The sequence below is a fragment of the Anomaloglossus baeobatrachus genome, chromosome 2 (assembly GCF_048569485.1).
Source record: "Anomaloglossus baeobatrachus isolate aAnoBae1 chromosome 2, aAnoBae1.hap1, whole genome shotgun sequence".
NCBI classification, from domain to species: Eukaryota; Metazoa; Chordata; class Amphibia; order Anura; family Aromobatidae; genus Anomaloglossus; species Anomaloglossus baeobatrachus.
The window spans coordinates 726,868,643-726,885,568 of record NC_134354.1 but is presented as its reverse complement, the minus strand read 5'-3'; the positions used below and the strand labels follow the sequence as shown (position 1 = coordinate 726,885,568).

The 16,926-nt window shown below is 46.2% G+C and overlaps 1 protein-coding gene across 1 annotated transcript in view; it reads right to left on the bottom strand.

Annotated features, from left to right (window-relative positions):
* FLT1 (fms related receptor tyrosine kinase 1) overlaps positions 1 to 16,926 on the bottom strand; it is a 157,729-nt gene that overhangs the window by 101,251 nt on the left and 39,552 nt on the right. Inside the window, exon 2 of the mRNA XM_075337366.1 lies at positions 3,559 to 3,655. Coding sequence (XP_075193481.1) covers positions 3,559 to 3,655 — 97 coding nt within the window. The remainder of the gene's footprint in view (positions 1 to 3,558; positions 3,656 to 16,926) is intronic.

Sequence of the window (16,926 nt, the reverse complement as noted above, 5' to 3'; positions counted from 1 at the left end):
AATATGTAGAAGGTGTAATAATAATAATAGTATTAGCAAATACCTCCAATGAGAAATGTAGCATAGTTCTCCTGATATAGCCATGTCTCTTACCTCAAGTGCAGGGCATTGTAGGTTAGGTATCCATGGTTATGAACACGCATATAGAGTTAGTTAGTTGCTCGTGGTCGTAACCATTGATCCATAGGGTCCTGCAATGCCCTGCACATAAGGTATGAGACATGGCTATATCAGGAGAACTATACTACATTTCTAATTGGAGGTATTTGCTAGTACAGTCGTCCTCCGCTATATCGTGGTTCGCTTATTGCGGCTTCACTGTATAGCGGGTACCGAGGGGTCGGCAGCAGTGGTGAAGTGCGGTCACAGGAGGCGGGGGGCTGTGGTGGAGCAGGGCGATGTGGCGGGTGTTCCAGATGCTTGCTGCATGCGCTGGCAGGAACATCCAGAAACTGTCAGCAGTGTGGGCTTCAAAGATATGGCGCAGATTGAACTATCGGCTCAATGACGAACGGTGATCTCTTCCATGCATGCGCCACCTCCAGGTACCATTTTCCTTTAGTCCGCTACTGGGAGATCAATGGGCCGGAGGCGGTGTGTGCATAGATGAGATTTGGAGCCAAGAGCTCCATCTGTGTATGCGTTGACTCCAGGCGGCATTAATTGAATCCCGCACTGCTGGCATTTTCAGGATGGCCGCTGCCTCACCTTCTGCAGCGCACAGTCCGCATTGCCCCTGCCTCCTGTGACCACACTCCACCACCACCCAGTAAGCTATATTCCACTTATAAGGCACACCCTTCATTTTCCTCGCAACTTTTTGGGAGGAAAAGTGCATGTTATAATCCGAAAAATACAGAGTAAATATAACTCCGCTACTTGGCGAATTTTCACCTATCACGGGGGTCTCTAGAACGTAACTCCCGTGATAGGTGAGGGATCACTGTACACTCCCTGACAGAAGTTCTCTCGCTTATCCAGGTTATGTAAATAAAAGCTTATAACCTGACTTTAAATTAATCCATTGGTTTTATAAATTACTCTTTTGAAAGCTGAAACCCTCCCAAATTTGGTTTAGGTTATGAGAATAAAGTTTCACTGGACTGTGCACATGACTTATTTCTTCCAAAGACAATACTAAGGACCAGGGGGCACTCACTGCGAGTGGAAGAAAAGCGATTCCGACAACTAAATAGGAAAAGGTTCTTTACAGTTAGAGCAGTCAGACTGTGGAATGCCGACCACAAGAGGTAGTAATGGCAGATACTATAACAGCTTTTAAAAAAGGGCTGGATGATTTCCTCAGTGCACACAATATTGTTGGTTATAAATGACTTAAGGCTACTTTACACGCTGCGATATCGGTCCCGATATCGCTAGCGTGGGTACCCGCCCCCATCTGTTGTGCGACACGGGCAAATCGCTGCCTGTGCCGCACAACATCGCGCAGACCCATCACACATACTTACCTGCCCGGCGACGTCGCTGTGACCGGTGAACCGCCTCCTTTCTAAGGGGGCGGTCCGTGCGGCGTCACAGCGACGTCACTGAGCGGCCGCCCAATAGAAGCGGAGGGGCGGAGATGAGTGGCCGGAACATCCCGCCCACCTCCTTCCTTCCTCATAGCGGCCGGGAGGGAGGTAAGGAGAGGTTCCTCGTTCCTGCGGCGTCACACATAGCGATGTGTGCTGCCGCAGGAGCGACGAACTACATCGTTACTGCTGCAGTAACGATAATCGAGAATGGACCCCAATGTCACCGATGAGCGATTTTGCACGTTTTTGCAACGATGCAAAATTGCTCATCGGTTTCACACGCAGCAACATCACTAATGCGGCCGGATGTGCGTCACCAAATCCGTGACCCCAACGACTCCGCATTAGCGATGTTGCAGCGTGTAAAGCCCCCTTTAGTGACCAAATGTAGAACTGGTGGAGGAAGGTTGAACTAGATGGACCTAGGTCTTTTTTCAACCTAAGTAATTATGTAACTATGCTGCAAAGCTGAAATATTGATCATTTAATGAACACAGAAAGGTCAGATTTTGGCAAGACAAAAGTTTTGTCGCCTTGTCATATAATGCACCCAATCCTAGTTTACATCCTCACCTGTGCTCACTAAATGATCGGGTAATTAGTGGGTGTGAATTAGTGGGTGTATAAACAGAAACCCAGCACCCCAGACCTTCACTTTAACTGTAACTTGACCTCTGCAAACATGCCAAAAATCCACTCTGTGACTAAAGCCTTGATTATTAAGAGGCTGAAGACCAGATCCACTGCAGAGGTGGCTGGCCTCTTTAATGTGTCTCAGCGTCAAGTACAAAGAATTAAAAAAAGATTTGAAGAGACTGGAGATGTTTTTGACAAGCCCAGGTCCAGCAGACTATGCAAGACAACTGCTCAGGAGGAACGTTTGTTGGTTAGAAAATCCAAAGCCAGCCCCTCTTCCACTGCAGCAGAGCTCCAAAAGGCCTGGTCACCTCAAGTCCCTGTGTCAACTAGAATAATTTGTAGGATTCTGTCTCGAAATGGCCTCCATGGTCGAATCAGTGCCCAGAAGCTAGCACTAAACAAAAGGCAATTAAAAAAACGTGTGACATTTGTCAAGTCCCACAGCCTGCTAAACAGATGGACGCTGGAAAAGTGGCAGAAGGTGGATTTCTCTGATGAATCTTCAGTTGAATTACACCACAGCCGCCGCAAATACTGCAGGAGACCTACTGGAGCCAGTATGGATCCAGAAAACAGTTAAGTTTGGTGGTGGAAAGATCATGGTCTGGGGTTACATTCAGTATGGGGGTGTGCGAAACATTTGCAAGGTGGAAGGCAATATCAATAGCCTAAAATAACAATAAGTATTAGCTACCTCTTACATTCGCAATCATAAAAGGGATCAAATTCTGCAGCAGGATGGTTCTCCATCTCATACATCCATCTCTACAACAAAGTTCCTCCTGGCAAAGAAGATCAAGGTGCTCAGGGAATAGCCAGCCCAGTCACCAGACATGAACATCATTGAGCATGTTTGAGGTAGGATGAAAGAGGAAGCTTGGAAGACAAAACCAAAGAATATAGATGAACTCTGGGAGGCATGTAAGACTGCATTCTTTGCTATTCCTGATGACTTCTCAATAAATTGTATGAATCATTGTTTAACCGCATGGATGCACTCCTTCAAGCGCATGGAAGTCACACAAAATATTAAATATGGCTCTAATAGCACCACAACTTCATTCACCAATGTTATGCAACATATCTTTGTATTAGAAGCTAATCATTTGTTTGAATTTCACATTACTTTCTGTGCTTTGCAGCAACTTTATTTTCATAACCTAAACCAAATTTGGGAGGGTTTCAGCTTTCAAAAGAGTAATTTATAAAGCCAATGGATGAATTTAAAGTCAGGTTATAAGCTTTTATTTACATAACATGGATAAGCGAGAGAACTTCTGTCAGGCAGTGTATTATTATTAATACACCTACTACACATTGGGATAGGATCTTGGAGATGGGAAATTCCTATTAAGGAATAAACAGCTCTCGAAACCTGACTTACCTGCATGAAAGATGTATCGGCTGGCCGACTCGTACTACTAACTCTTTTGCCTTTATATTTAACACAGGAGTTTTTAACTTGGAGCCAGAACTGTGACCTGCAAGATAAAGGGCATAATGCTGAGAAATACAATTATTAGTAGAATTAAATACAGCAAAATTCATCACTTTATTATAGAGAACATTTTGGTTCTTCTGACATGTGAGCACAAAGGAGGATCTTATGTGATTGTGAATGTTGGAAGAGTGACACCATATTACTCCATATAATAAACCTGCATATTTCTCCATAGTATTATGCAGCCTCCATAGTCCTCCATATAGAATAATGCACCAAATATTTATCCACATAATATAATGCAGCCCCCATGCAGCAGCCCCCATGTAGCAGCACCATGCAGCAGCCCCCATGCAGCAGCCCCCATGTAGCAGCACCATGCAGCAGCCCCCATGTAGCAGCACCATGCAGCAGCCCCCATGCAGCAGCCCCCATGCAGCAGCACCATGCACCAGCCCCCATGTAGCAGCACTATGCAGCCCCATGTAGCAGCACCATGCAGCAGCCCCCATTCAGCAGCCCCCATGCAGCAGCCCCCATGCAGCAGTCCCCATGTAGCAGCCCCCATGTAGCAGCACCATGCAGCAGCCCCCATGCAGCAGCCCCCATGTAGCGGCACTATATAGCCCCATGTAGCAGCACTACACAGCCCCATGTAGCAGAACTATGCAGCCCCATGTAGCAGAACTATGCAGCCCCATGTAGCAGCATATGCAGCACTATACAGCCCCATGTAGCAGCACTATGCAGCCCCATTTAGCAGTATTATGCAGCATTATGCAGCCTTATGTAGCAGCATTATGCAGCCCCATAGTCGTCTGGCCACCATGATCAATACATAGTCACTTCTCCTTGTCCCCCCCCCTGCTCCAGTCTCCTTAGCGTGTCCACTGTTCTGCCGCTCTGACAGCTCAGGACACAGGCGCGCACAGTAATGATGTCATCGCTCCTCTGTACTGAGCTGTGAGAGGCAGAGCGCAGACCGACGCTGCAAGAGAATGACAAGAGAGGAAGCGCACCGTTCCTTCTATCATCATTCCTTTCATTTGTATCGGCATCTGCGATGTCGATACAATTGAAAGTGCGATCCTCAGAGGGCGAAGGAGGGGCCCGGAGGGCCAACGGGAGGTGAGGGGGGCCGGTGCAGTGCTGGCATTGGGCCTCTCCTCTCTGACTCACGGGCTCCAAAGCAGCCGCGTGGCCTGCCACCATTGGCGGTATGCCACCCTGCCATCTGCGAGTGGGCCCCCTCGGTGGTCCAGGGCCCCGGCACTTACCCAGGTATGCCGGGTGCTGACGCCAGCCACTTCTACCATCACTACAGACACTTCACATGACCCCCTACTACATTAATTAATCCATCAGGTGGAAAGAAGTCTGAAACCCTTCGGTAATGTTTAGTTATTACAATCAGGTGAGAGATCTCATATGATTAAAGTACCCAGGCAGTTTAGAAAAGTCTTCAGAGCATCTTATAGTGATGATTACCATTATTACATAGTTATGTACCACCAGTATTACAACAACCCACTAGTGGAGGCTCAAAGCATATAAATATGTCATAACAAAAATATGTAAGCCAGAAATAATTAAAATACAAATATCCTTCATTAGCCAATAATAAAACACAGTAAAAATGAAACAACCCAAGGGACAGATGGTATTTAATTAGGGAGATCCAGCAACATGACTAATGCAATTAAATGGAACCCTACATCACATAAGTGTGTGAATATCCAAACCAACATACATATATGCTAGAATTACATAGATATATGATATCCCAATATCGCATCCACCATTTTATATATATATATATATATATATATATATATATATATATAAATCAATGCTCATAAATGAGAAAAATTAGGGTAAAAGTGGCATTGGGGCACCATATGCTACAAGTAAAGCAGTAAAAAGACATAGAAAAGGTTGTATACAAACATACAGTGTGCAAGTGAAGATATGAAGCAGTGTCCCGTGCACTCGACGCGCGTTTCGCAACCTCAGTGATTCGTCCACAAACTTCTGTTGTCTTTTACAATTAACACTGTTAATTGCAGTTTCCAGTGATTGATCTGACAATAAAATGTTCTATTTTATTTTTTTATTGTTTTTATACCAATACTGAGTTGTAGCTATTACGTATAGCTAATTCTTCTCTAGAGCTGCATTCTCTTTACTCCAGGCCACTCACGCTACTTGTTCAGTGGATTCATAGAGATTGCAAGACATGTAAACCTTTGACAACATTTTTTAAAAAATTATTTCCTAAGTGCAAAGGTAAGCAACTTTCTAAATAGTCTTCATTTATTTATTTTTTTTAAAGCAACTCTCCAGCGTTTAGTTATTTTTTCAGTGCTGCAGTGGCGTTTTAAAGCTAAGTTCCCTGCCCATTGTCTTATGCTCACCCTCCAGCGTCTACATCATTTTTGGTGCTGGTCGGTGCAATCTGGTACTAGTAACTTCGGACTGGCCGGAAGTCAGAGGTTATGTCACAAGTGCTCAATACAAGTCTATGAGAGCCAGAACAAGGGTCTCATAGACTTGTATTGATTTGTCACCTTCATGAAACACTGGACCTGCCGGCAGGTCACAAATTACAGGAGACCGCAGGAGTGGCGCTGGACACAAATGACAACAATAGAAGGTGAGCATAAGACATGGGGCAGGGGACTTAGAAATTAATAAATAAAAAAAACGCTGGGGTGGTGCTTTACATGTTTCAAATCCATCAGAGCACTTGCTGCTGTCAGGCCTTCGCTCTCACCCTTCTATCAGAGTTAAAAATAGCAGCAAAGAGGGGGATTATACACAGAACTCAATATTATGGAGAGGGGAGAAAACATGTAGAGTCTCAAGGAGGGCAGAGAAAACAGGCTGCAGGTGAAGAGAAAGTTATATGGAGTAGGAAAAATCACAGGTGTGCTGATATATGAAAGCAAGTGACGATAATAGCACCCTGAAACACACTTCTCACATCCAGCCTATATTACTGATAGAGACACACTGCTCATATCCAGCCTATATTACTGGTAGAGACACACTGCTCATATCCAGCCTATATTACTGGTAGAGACACACTGCACACATCCAGCCTATGTTACTGGTAGAGACACACTGCTCATATCCAGCCTATATTACTGGTAGAGACACACTGCACACATCCAGCCTATGTTACTGGTAGAGACACACTGCTCATATCCAGCCTATATTACTGGTAGAGACACACTGCTCACATCCAGCCTATATTACTGGTAGGGACACTCTGCTCACATCCAGCCCTGAATATGTATGGTGGATCCCGACTCTCCCCGTGACTTCTTCTCTTCTGCACTCAGAGCAAACTGGCACAAGTGGCACAATTTTGTGACGCCATGACAATGTCTGAGCTGGGAAGCCAATATCTTATAGGCCACAAGTCATCAGCAGCCTGAAACCTACCAGATGGAGGGTGGCGGAGCTGCTCCAATTTATTTGTACCCAACTGAATTCAACTCTATTGGCATAATTGTAATCCTGATACAATTTGAAGAGGACCAACCACCAGGGGGAGGAAGGAGGAAGGACAGGGGGAAGAAGACAGGCAGGCAGGCAGACAGGGGCAGAAATAACTAAAAAAAAACGAAACACCTATTAGATATTCTGCAGCACCTATCACTCAAGTAACAGTGCATTTCACAAACTTTACTTGCCTGTATTTCAGAAACTATACATCCGATCTCACAACTAAAGGTATGTATAGAATCAGCATGATAGTGCCAGTATAGCACTGGCTTTAGATTATATAGGAAAATCCTGGTCGTTAGTCCTCTTTGAAGTGGCGCTCACCGAGACACCTGGCATACAGTCCCTGACACCTGACAGAAGTTCTGTCACTCATCCATGTTATGTAAATAAAAGCTTATGACCTGACTTTAAATTCATCCATTGGTTTCATAACTTACTCTTTTGAAAGCTGAAACCCTCCCAAATTTGCTTCAGGTTATGAAAATAAAGTTGCTGAAATATTGATCATTTAATGAACACAGAAAGGTCAGATTTTGGCAAGACAAAAGTTTTGTCGCCCACAGAAAGTAATGTGAAATTCAAACAAATAATTAGCTTCTAATACAAAGATATGTTGCATAACATTGGTGAATGAAGTTGTGGTGCTATTAGAGCCATATTTAATATTTTGTGTGACTTCCATGAGCTTGAAGGACTGCATCCATGCGGTTCAACAATGATTCATACAATTTATTGATGAAGTCATCAGGAATAGCAAAGAATGCAGTCTTACCTGCCGCCCAGAGTTCATCTAGATTCTTTGGTTTTGTCTTCCAAGCTTCCTCTTTCAGCCTACCTCAAACATGCTTAGTAATGTTCATGTCTGGTGACTGGGCTGGCCAGTCCTTGAGCACCTTGATCTTGTTTACCAGGAGGAGCTTTGTTGTAGAGATGGATGTATGAGATGGAGCACCATCCTGCTGCAGAAGTTGACCCCTTTTATGATTGGGAATGTAAGAGATAGCTAATACTTCTTGATATTTTAGGCTATTGATATTGCCTTCCACCTTGAAAATGTTTCGCACACCCCCATACTGAATGTAACCCCAGACCATGATCTTTCCACCACCAAACTTAACTGTTTTCTGGATCCATACTTGCTCCAGTAGGTCTCCTGCAGTATTTGCAGCGGCTGTGGTGTAATTCAACTGAAGATTCATAAGAGAAATCCACCTTCTGCCACTCTTCCAGCATCCATCTGTTTAGCAGGCTGTGGGACTAGGCAAATGCCACACGGTTTTTTAATTGCCTTTTGTTTAGTGCTGGCTTCTGGGCACTCATTCGACCATGGAGGCCATTTCGAGACAGAATCCTACAAACTGTTCTAGTTGACACAGGGACTTGAGGTGACCGGGCCTGTTGGAGCTCTGCTGCAGTAAAGAGGGGCTGGCTTTGGATTTTCTAACCAACAAAAGTTCCTCCTGAGCAGTTGTCTTGCGGGATCTGCCAGACCTGGGCTTGTCAAAAACATCTCCAGTGTCTTCAAATCTTTTTTTAATTCTTTGTACTTGACGCTGAGACTCATTAAAGGTGCCAGCCACCTCTGCAGTAGATCTGGTCTTCAGCCTCTTAATAATCAAGGCTTTGGTCGCAGGGTGGATTTTTAGTATCTTGTCAGAGGTTAAGTTGCAGTTCAACTGAAGGTCTGGGGTGCTGGGTTTCTTTTTATACACACACACTAATTAAGCAATCATTTAGTGAGCACAGGTGAGGATGTAAAATAGGATTGGGTGCATTATATGACAAGGCGACAAAACTTTGTCTTGCCAAAATCTGACCTTTCTGTGTTTATTAAATGATCAATATTTCAGCTTTGCAGTAACTTTAGTTTCATAACCTAAACCAAATTTGGGAGGGTGTCAGTTTTCAAAAGAGTAATTTATAAAACCAATGGATGAATTTAAAGTCAGGTTATAAGCTTTTATTTACATAACATGGATAAGTGACAGAACTTCTGTCAGGGACTGTAGTAGGTGGCATGTGCACTGCTCCGAATCTTTATTCCTGATGATGCCATTTCTTAATGTCACATAATTTTAAGATAAAAATAAACTAGTATTTTGCTTTACGTTGGCCTCTGTACCCTACACCCCTCGCACACTACACATTGCCTCTATGACACGATGAGATAAGGCAGATGGCACCTGGTAACTTGTGCCACAAGTCAGGCATTGGACTGGAAAACTCCTTTAAGAGGCACAATCCGGGACATAGTTTTGCATGACATATTATGCTGTAAGTTCTGCAGTCATACCGGTCAGAAATGTGACCCAGAGATCTGACACTGCACTGTACATTGGTCTAGGTCCATCATCCAGTCTGTGGATTGTGGCTTGCGTGAGCCTGACATTACATATACAGTGCACCAGAAGACGGACGAGCATAGTTCCTGCGGTGCGTCCATCGACGGCGCACGTTACCACCAAACATAATTGGCCATTAGGAAAGAGATTAGCAGGGAATCTGGTCAGCGAGTCATGCCGGCTTGTCAAGATCAAAGCAGCTAAAATTCTTAATACTAAATGAAAACAGCATTGGTGGATTTGCTGAGCTTCGCTCACATGAATGAGGTGTTCACGGAACATCTGGAGCCCTGGACCGTGCTGAAAATCCCGGGAACACACAACAGTCACAAGGGGCACCACAGAAATGTGACTGTGGCTCCTACAAAGTCCCCTATTATATCAGCAAAGCTCAGGGCTTATACACAGGGGCTGACGTACTGATACTGTAGAAAAGTGCACATATTAACCAATGCAGGACATTCATTTTACTCCTATTTATTAACTTTATTCTATATTTTCTAAGGACCACCCAATGGCATAATATAGTCTGGTGTATAATAGCTCTGCTTGCAGTATGCAGTGGTAGACCAGGGATGCTTGTATTCACTATAAAAATGGGAATCTGTCAACAGGTTATTGCTTGCATGGAACAAGGGTTAACACAGAGAATTCAGAGATGCCTGTATTGTCAAGGTCCGATTTGTTGTTTATTTACTATGTTTGTTTAAGCAGCAGAACCCTTATCATCGCTGCACTACATTGTACAGACACAGCAGTCCGGCACGCCGTCTCCTCTGATTGGCTCCTCATGGTCAATGTATAATCTCTATTGAGAGCCTGGTGAGGGCAGGGGCAGCTCTCTCAGCTCTGCTACATGGCTAAAGCTAAAAATTTTGATTGTGTCAGATTGGCTGCAGCCAGTAATCTAAGTGATACATTGTTGGATTCAGGATCCCTTTGCCTACGTCATGCTGCTCTCAGATGAAGTAGCAAAAATCTGCAGACAGATTCCCTTTAAATTACTCTAAAGGCTACCCTCTATACAGAACACATGCACTAATATTCCCTACATGGATGGATTCTTGTACTGATACATTTGGCAAATCCTCATGAGAAAAGCAAGATTGTTGTTCACCAAGCAAGTTCTACTCAATAACACGTATGAGGCATCTACCTGCCCCATGATTCTGGACATAACAATGCCTCCATTCACTGACTGCAAGCACAGACCTTGAGTACCAATCAATTATAATCTGTGCAATTTGGGGAAAATATTCAGAGACATCCACATATGAACAACAGACCTAAGGACAGCGGTTCCCTTATTGTGATGATCCGTGAACGTCCAAGAGGTTGGAATTTCACTGATCCAACAAAGCAACCTTTCTTAAAGGGGTTTTCCTGGATTTTAATACTTATAATAGGTCTTCAATATCAGATCAGTGAAGTACAACTCCTGGCACCTCTACAGATCAGCAGGTAGAAAGGGTCACGGCAGAAGGGGCACACAGCACCACATAATGTGTAGTGGCCATGAATAATACTACAAGCGCTCACCCTCAAGTGAAGGTGCAGTACCTATCACCACCACTACACAATGCTTGGCGTTATGTCACTCCCAATATCCTATGGCTCCTTCCGTCAGCAGATCAGTGGAGGTGCCAGGAGTCAGATTCCCAATTATCAGATATCGATGACCTATCCTAAAGATAAGTCATGAAGTGTTAAAGTTTTGGAAAACTCCTTGAAGTATAAACCAATTTCCAAAAGAACTGATAGCAAAAAGCATTTGCAGCACTCAGTCTAAACGATCTACTGTAAAAAGTAACATACTGTACCTAAAAAACATGTCACAAGGGCCAAAATTTGGAAACCAACGGCAGCAATACAAATCTCAAGCTGATGTCTCCTAAACATCTTGTAATGGTCTGTGAACGACGCCTTTTAGATGCCAGCGAACCCGCCAAGTTTGTCACGCAGAAGAGGCTTTAAGAAAACGCTGGTTTTCCTTTCTTTTTTGGTGTTTCTTGTGTTCGCAAAGTTTCTTCCTACTTGAATGTATAAAACACTGAGCAGCTTCCAAGCAGAAGGCGCCAGAAGAATAGTCCGCCCAGTTTATAAAAGTGAATAGAAGGTGAAAGGTCTGAACATATCAACAAGAAGTGTTTTTTTATTTTGCAGTTCACTCTCTTTACGTTTCTTTAGAGCTTTTTCAGGAGGGTTTCGCCTGAAGAAGACGTCATATGCACAAATCCTGATGAGAGCGTGAAAAAGTGTTCAGGAATCTGTTTATTCCTGATAAAGTCCTGTCATTAGTTACAAGTGGGACTGACACTAAGGATCTCACGAATATCAAAGGATGATTAATTACATGAGCAAAAAATGAGCTCATCTCCCAACAATGAAATGAGCCGATGAACTAACCCGGTCAAAGGTGAAAAGCTACACTAAAACAGGGTTAGCCAATTAAGAATCAGTGGATCTCTCCCTAATTAATTGTTTAAACATTTAGAAATATTTAATGATGAAACCAGTTGGCACATTCTTAAGCCTCGTCCAGTCACGGATGGCAATGGTGGCCAATGCACTTATATTTGGCTAAAAGTCATTTTTGCAATTGAGTTTCATTAAAGATACCAGCATTTGCCTTCTATATCCTTTATGTTGCACTCTCTATTGTTGGCTGCGAAATGAATTAGGCCACAACTGCACAAGGAATCACATCAGATGTCAGATATCTTGAAGGTCTGTGTGTGACGGGGTCCTTCTCCCATATCACACAATCAACAGAGCAAGAGATGGCTGTACAGTCCAATAAGTATTTATTCCAAGCAAATCAAATGGTCCATAAGATAATCCACCACACAGAGGGTAAGATTAGTCCAGAAATATGAATATAATACAATAAGCGATAAATGTCCAGGTCTCTGTGGGGAGCCGCAGCTTTTCCCTCAGAGGTTCAATCTTCTTTCTCTCTTCACGTTCTGAAACAGCCTGACTGAATCTCCCAGGTAAGCAAAGAGGTTGGGTGGATCCCAGGCCCCTTCCCCCAAACTTAAGGCCCAGTCACACACAACGACCTGATAGGGATCGCTGGTAAGTCGCTGGGAGGTCGCTGGTGAGATGTCACACAGTCAGATCTTACCAACGATGCAGGAACGATACAGGTCACAGTAGCGACCTGTATAACGATCTCAGCAGTCATTGTGACCCTGTCACACAGTGTCAAACACAGCGATGTGTCCTCCCCAGCAGGACATCACCTTTGAAGAAAATGGCCTGGACCATTCTGCAACGACTAGCGATCTCACAGCAGGGTCCTGATCGCTGGTAGATGTCACACACAACGAGATCGCTAACGGGATCGCTACTGCGTCACAGAAACCGTGACTCAGCAGCGATCTCGCTAGCGATCTCGTTATGTGTGACGGTACCTTTAGGAACAGGAACACTACAGGGGGTGATTACCTACAGGCAATACAATGTACACACAAGCAGTACAAATAATGGACAGTGAAACAAGCTTAAAATATGAATCTGCACATGATTCACCTTCCCCCATATCCCACCATCACACTGTGTAATGGCTGAAAAGTGCTGTATTGATGTGGGCATACTATGCAAGTGTGTCGCCCTGGGCAAGCCAGGGGACACAGGTCACAACACCACCACACCCCACACTCCAGGTAGGCACATCACAGCTAACCAGAAATCTTTGTTGCCTTCCTCCAGAGGTTGATGATGCACACCAGGGGGTGGGCCAGGCGGTTGGCTCCGCCCACCAAGGAGCTCACAACTCTGGAGGCAGGAAGTAACCAGGCAGATAGCCCAGGCAGGGCAAGTGTGAAGAGCTCAGGGAGAGCTTGAGTGAGGAGTCTAGTCAGGGAGGAGGAAGTGGAAGGAGTGGAGGAGTAGTCGAGACAGGGCTAAAGTAAACAACTAAGTGAAAGTGAAGGAAGGAAAGTAGTAAAGGAGGAAAAAGCAAGTGAAGTGACAGAAGAGAAAGACAGCCTGAAGGGTCCAGCTTTGTGAGGGCCAGAACAGCAAGGTCAGCAACAGCGGTGACTGTCTGGAGGGGGACCGTTTGGAAGTTCCTGGAAGGACCCCGTTGGCTGTGTGCCCGGTGGTCTGGAGCAGTGTTCCGAAGGACAGTCAGCACCAGGGCAGGGGCCTCTCGGACCCCGGCAAGGCTAGGAGTCGCCAGATTTGCCAAATCCGTCAGTGACGGGGACGCAGATCCCCCAACAACCAAGTCCCGATTGAAGGCAACAGCCCAACCCGTATTGGAGAGATGACTCGCCCACCCCAGGGCTATGGGACACCCGGTGCCGGGCCGGACTAGTCCGGTGGTAGTCAGTGGTGGCTGGGCCCGGCTCCGTGGCCCTGGTGGGTGTCAGTTGAATATGTGGCTGATGAGTTAAAGTTAATGTTCGTGACGCCACCTGTGGTATGCGGCTATTAAGCCGCCGCTGCTATGGGAGAACTCCGGGGTGATGTTATGGCAGCTATGATGGTACTGCTCCCCACAGGTGGAGCGATGCCCCGGGATACCGTTGGTGCCCGTGAAAGTCTATGGTGTTGTGTGGCTAACACGGTGCAGGGCCGACAGGCGAGGAAAGAACCAGGCACAAACAACAGTCTCTTTACCTTCTCCTCTTTTACTCTGGGAACAGTCCAGTCCTGGGAGACCGTTACAGGTGGTGATGGGGATCCGGTCGGCCTGGAAGTACTTGGGATGATCTTTCTGGCCAGCTGAGTATGAGGCCTACTCCTGTACTTTGCTTTGTGATGATAGGACCCTGCTTCTCTGAATCCAGCAATGGCCCTCTTCGCTGCTGGGACCAATAGCACGTCCCTTCTTTCTGTAGGTGGCTGCGCAGACCCTCTCTCTGGTGCTTCTCCGCTGGAGTCCACACCGGGCCCTGATGCTGCAGCTGTACCTTGGATGTTTCTGGGCCAGGGGCTTGCAGCTCTCCTGCCCTTCGGACTCGGCTACCAGGGACGGATTTTATACCCTGGCAACCACAGACTCCGATGTCTGAGTCTCTCTGCTGCCTCTCAGCTATTCCTGCTTCTCTGGGCCAAGCTGCTCCAGCTCTAGGCCCCAGATTCACAGGACAGCTCACTCTGCGTCTGTTCACTTCCACTACTCCCTACAGACTGACTCCACTTCCTCCCTCTGGTCAGGTAGAGGAAGGCTCCCTGGAATTCCAGGTTCAGAGCTCCCCCTGCTGGCCGGAGGGAGAACTGTGTTGGGTGTTAAACCTGCTGGCCAATGGATCTCCCAATTACCTCCAGGCTCAGCATTAACCCTTTGGGAGGGCAATGCTGTTGTGGCGACCAGGTCCTAGGGCGCCACACTCTCCCAATTACCTCCAGGCTCAGCATTAACCCTTTGGGAGGGCAATGCTGTTGTGGCGACCAGGTCCTAGGGCGCCACACTCCCCCTTAGTTAAATTCAGTACTCCCGGACTGTGGAAACAAAACATAACATGTCATACATTTCATCCCAATATGGGAGGCACATTCTCTTTAACGTTACAAATTCAAACAGTACTATAAGAGTCCAGTGTGGCTCCCTGCCGGGTGTCCATTACACTGCTCCATGGGGGACCCGCCGCGATAAAACCCCCAACGTAGGCTCTGGGCGTGCGTCAGAGCATTGATGACCCCACTCTATGCACGCCGGACGGGTTTTTCTTCAGGGGTGTTGAGCACACTGGTGCTAACTATAAACAATTTAGGTGTTGGCCACCCATAGTCCAGTGGCCCAATTGTCCATTCTCGCAATCACAAAAAAAAAAACATTTTGTACACGACATTACAGACTTTTCACATAACTATTTACATTCTAATAAATACTCTTTCTTTATATAGTTGATTCCCTATACCTTAGAGGGGGTTGTCCCCGAGTGCTGCGTTGAGACCTGCGTAGCTCTGGTGTTTGTCCCTGACTACTTAGTGTGTCTCCTATCTCAGCACTACCGGTAGGCCTAACCCCAATAGGTATGCATGATGATTGCCTATGTGGTCTAGGAGTCGCCAAGGGTATGACAGGTTCACCACTGACAGGGGGTTGATCCTCCTGTTCCACTGCTGGCGTGTCACCGCGTGTCGGGGCGGACGGTTCTTTGGGTGGATCCGGAACCTGTTCTGTTTCTGGCTCGACCAACTGTGGGAACGTCAGGACCGGTACCACTACGGCACCATTTATGCGGGTCCAAGTCTTGGGGAATTTGCCGAGGATCGTTTGTATCATCTCTTCCCCTTCTTCTCGAACTTCCTCCACTTCCCTTTGAACTTTGCACCGCTCAGGGCACGTCTTCAGGCGGTCTCTGGATATTGCTTGACAAGTCTTGCCTTCGTCCTTGCTTATGAGGCACACCTTACTGTTGTCAAAGTTGGAGGGGATAATGGTGTAGGGCTCGTTCTCCCACTGATCATCCAATTTATGCGTCCTCCGCTTCTTCTTAAGGACTTGTTCTCCAGGTGCTAAGGGAGTTGCTGGGGCCGTTTGATTGTACTGCTGCTCTTGTCTTGTTCTGGCTTGAGACAGGCTCCTCTCTACGCATTCCTGGACCTTACGGTACTGCTGCTGCCGTTCTGTATCCCAATCCTCTATTTCTTGAACCGCCTCAGGCGACACAGTCCCCATCTCAAAGTCTACAGGCAACCTGCCAGGTCTGGCTCGCATCAGGTAAGCGGGGCTGCAGTTGGTCGAATTTACTGGGATATGGTTGTACAGGTCGACCAGATCTGGCAACTTCTCTGGCCATTGGTTCCTTTCTTCCAGAGGTAGAGTCTTCAGCATATCAATAACCACATGGTTCATTTTCTCGCACAGTCCATTGGTTTGGGGGTGGTACGGTGTTGTTCTGATTTTCTTACAACCGTACATGTTACAAAACTCTTGGAACACCTCTGCCTCGAATGCAGGACCTTGATCAGTCAGTACCCTTTCCGGATAACCGTGAGGCCGGCAAAAGGATGCCTGGAACGCTTTAGCTGCTGTTCTGGCTGTCTGGTCCTTCACAGGCACTACTACCAGGAAACGAGAGTAATGGTCCACAATTGTGAGGGCGTACACATAGCCTGACCGGCTTGGTGTTAACTTCACGTGGTCCAGGGCCACCAACTCCAGGGGCTGCTTCGTGACAATTGGCTGTAGGGGAGACCTTTGGCTGGCATCATCCTTCCGCCTCAGGTTACACGGGCCACAGTCTCGGCACCACTTCTCGATCATCTTTCTCATGTGCACCCAATAGAACCGATCACGGAGTAGGGCCTCCAACTTCTTCCACCCGAAGTGGCCTGCGTTATCATGATAAGCTGCTAGGACCATTGGAGCATCCCTCTGCGGAATCACGATCTGCCAGACAAGTTCATTTGTTCGCCAGTTGACGTATCTCTTGCAGAGCTCGCCTTGGTAGGTGAACAGTCGTCCCCTCTCTTTCCACAACTGCTGGGCTTCTTC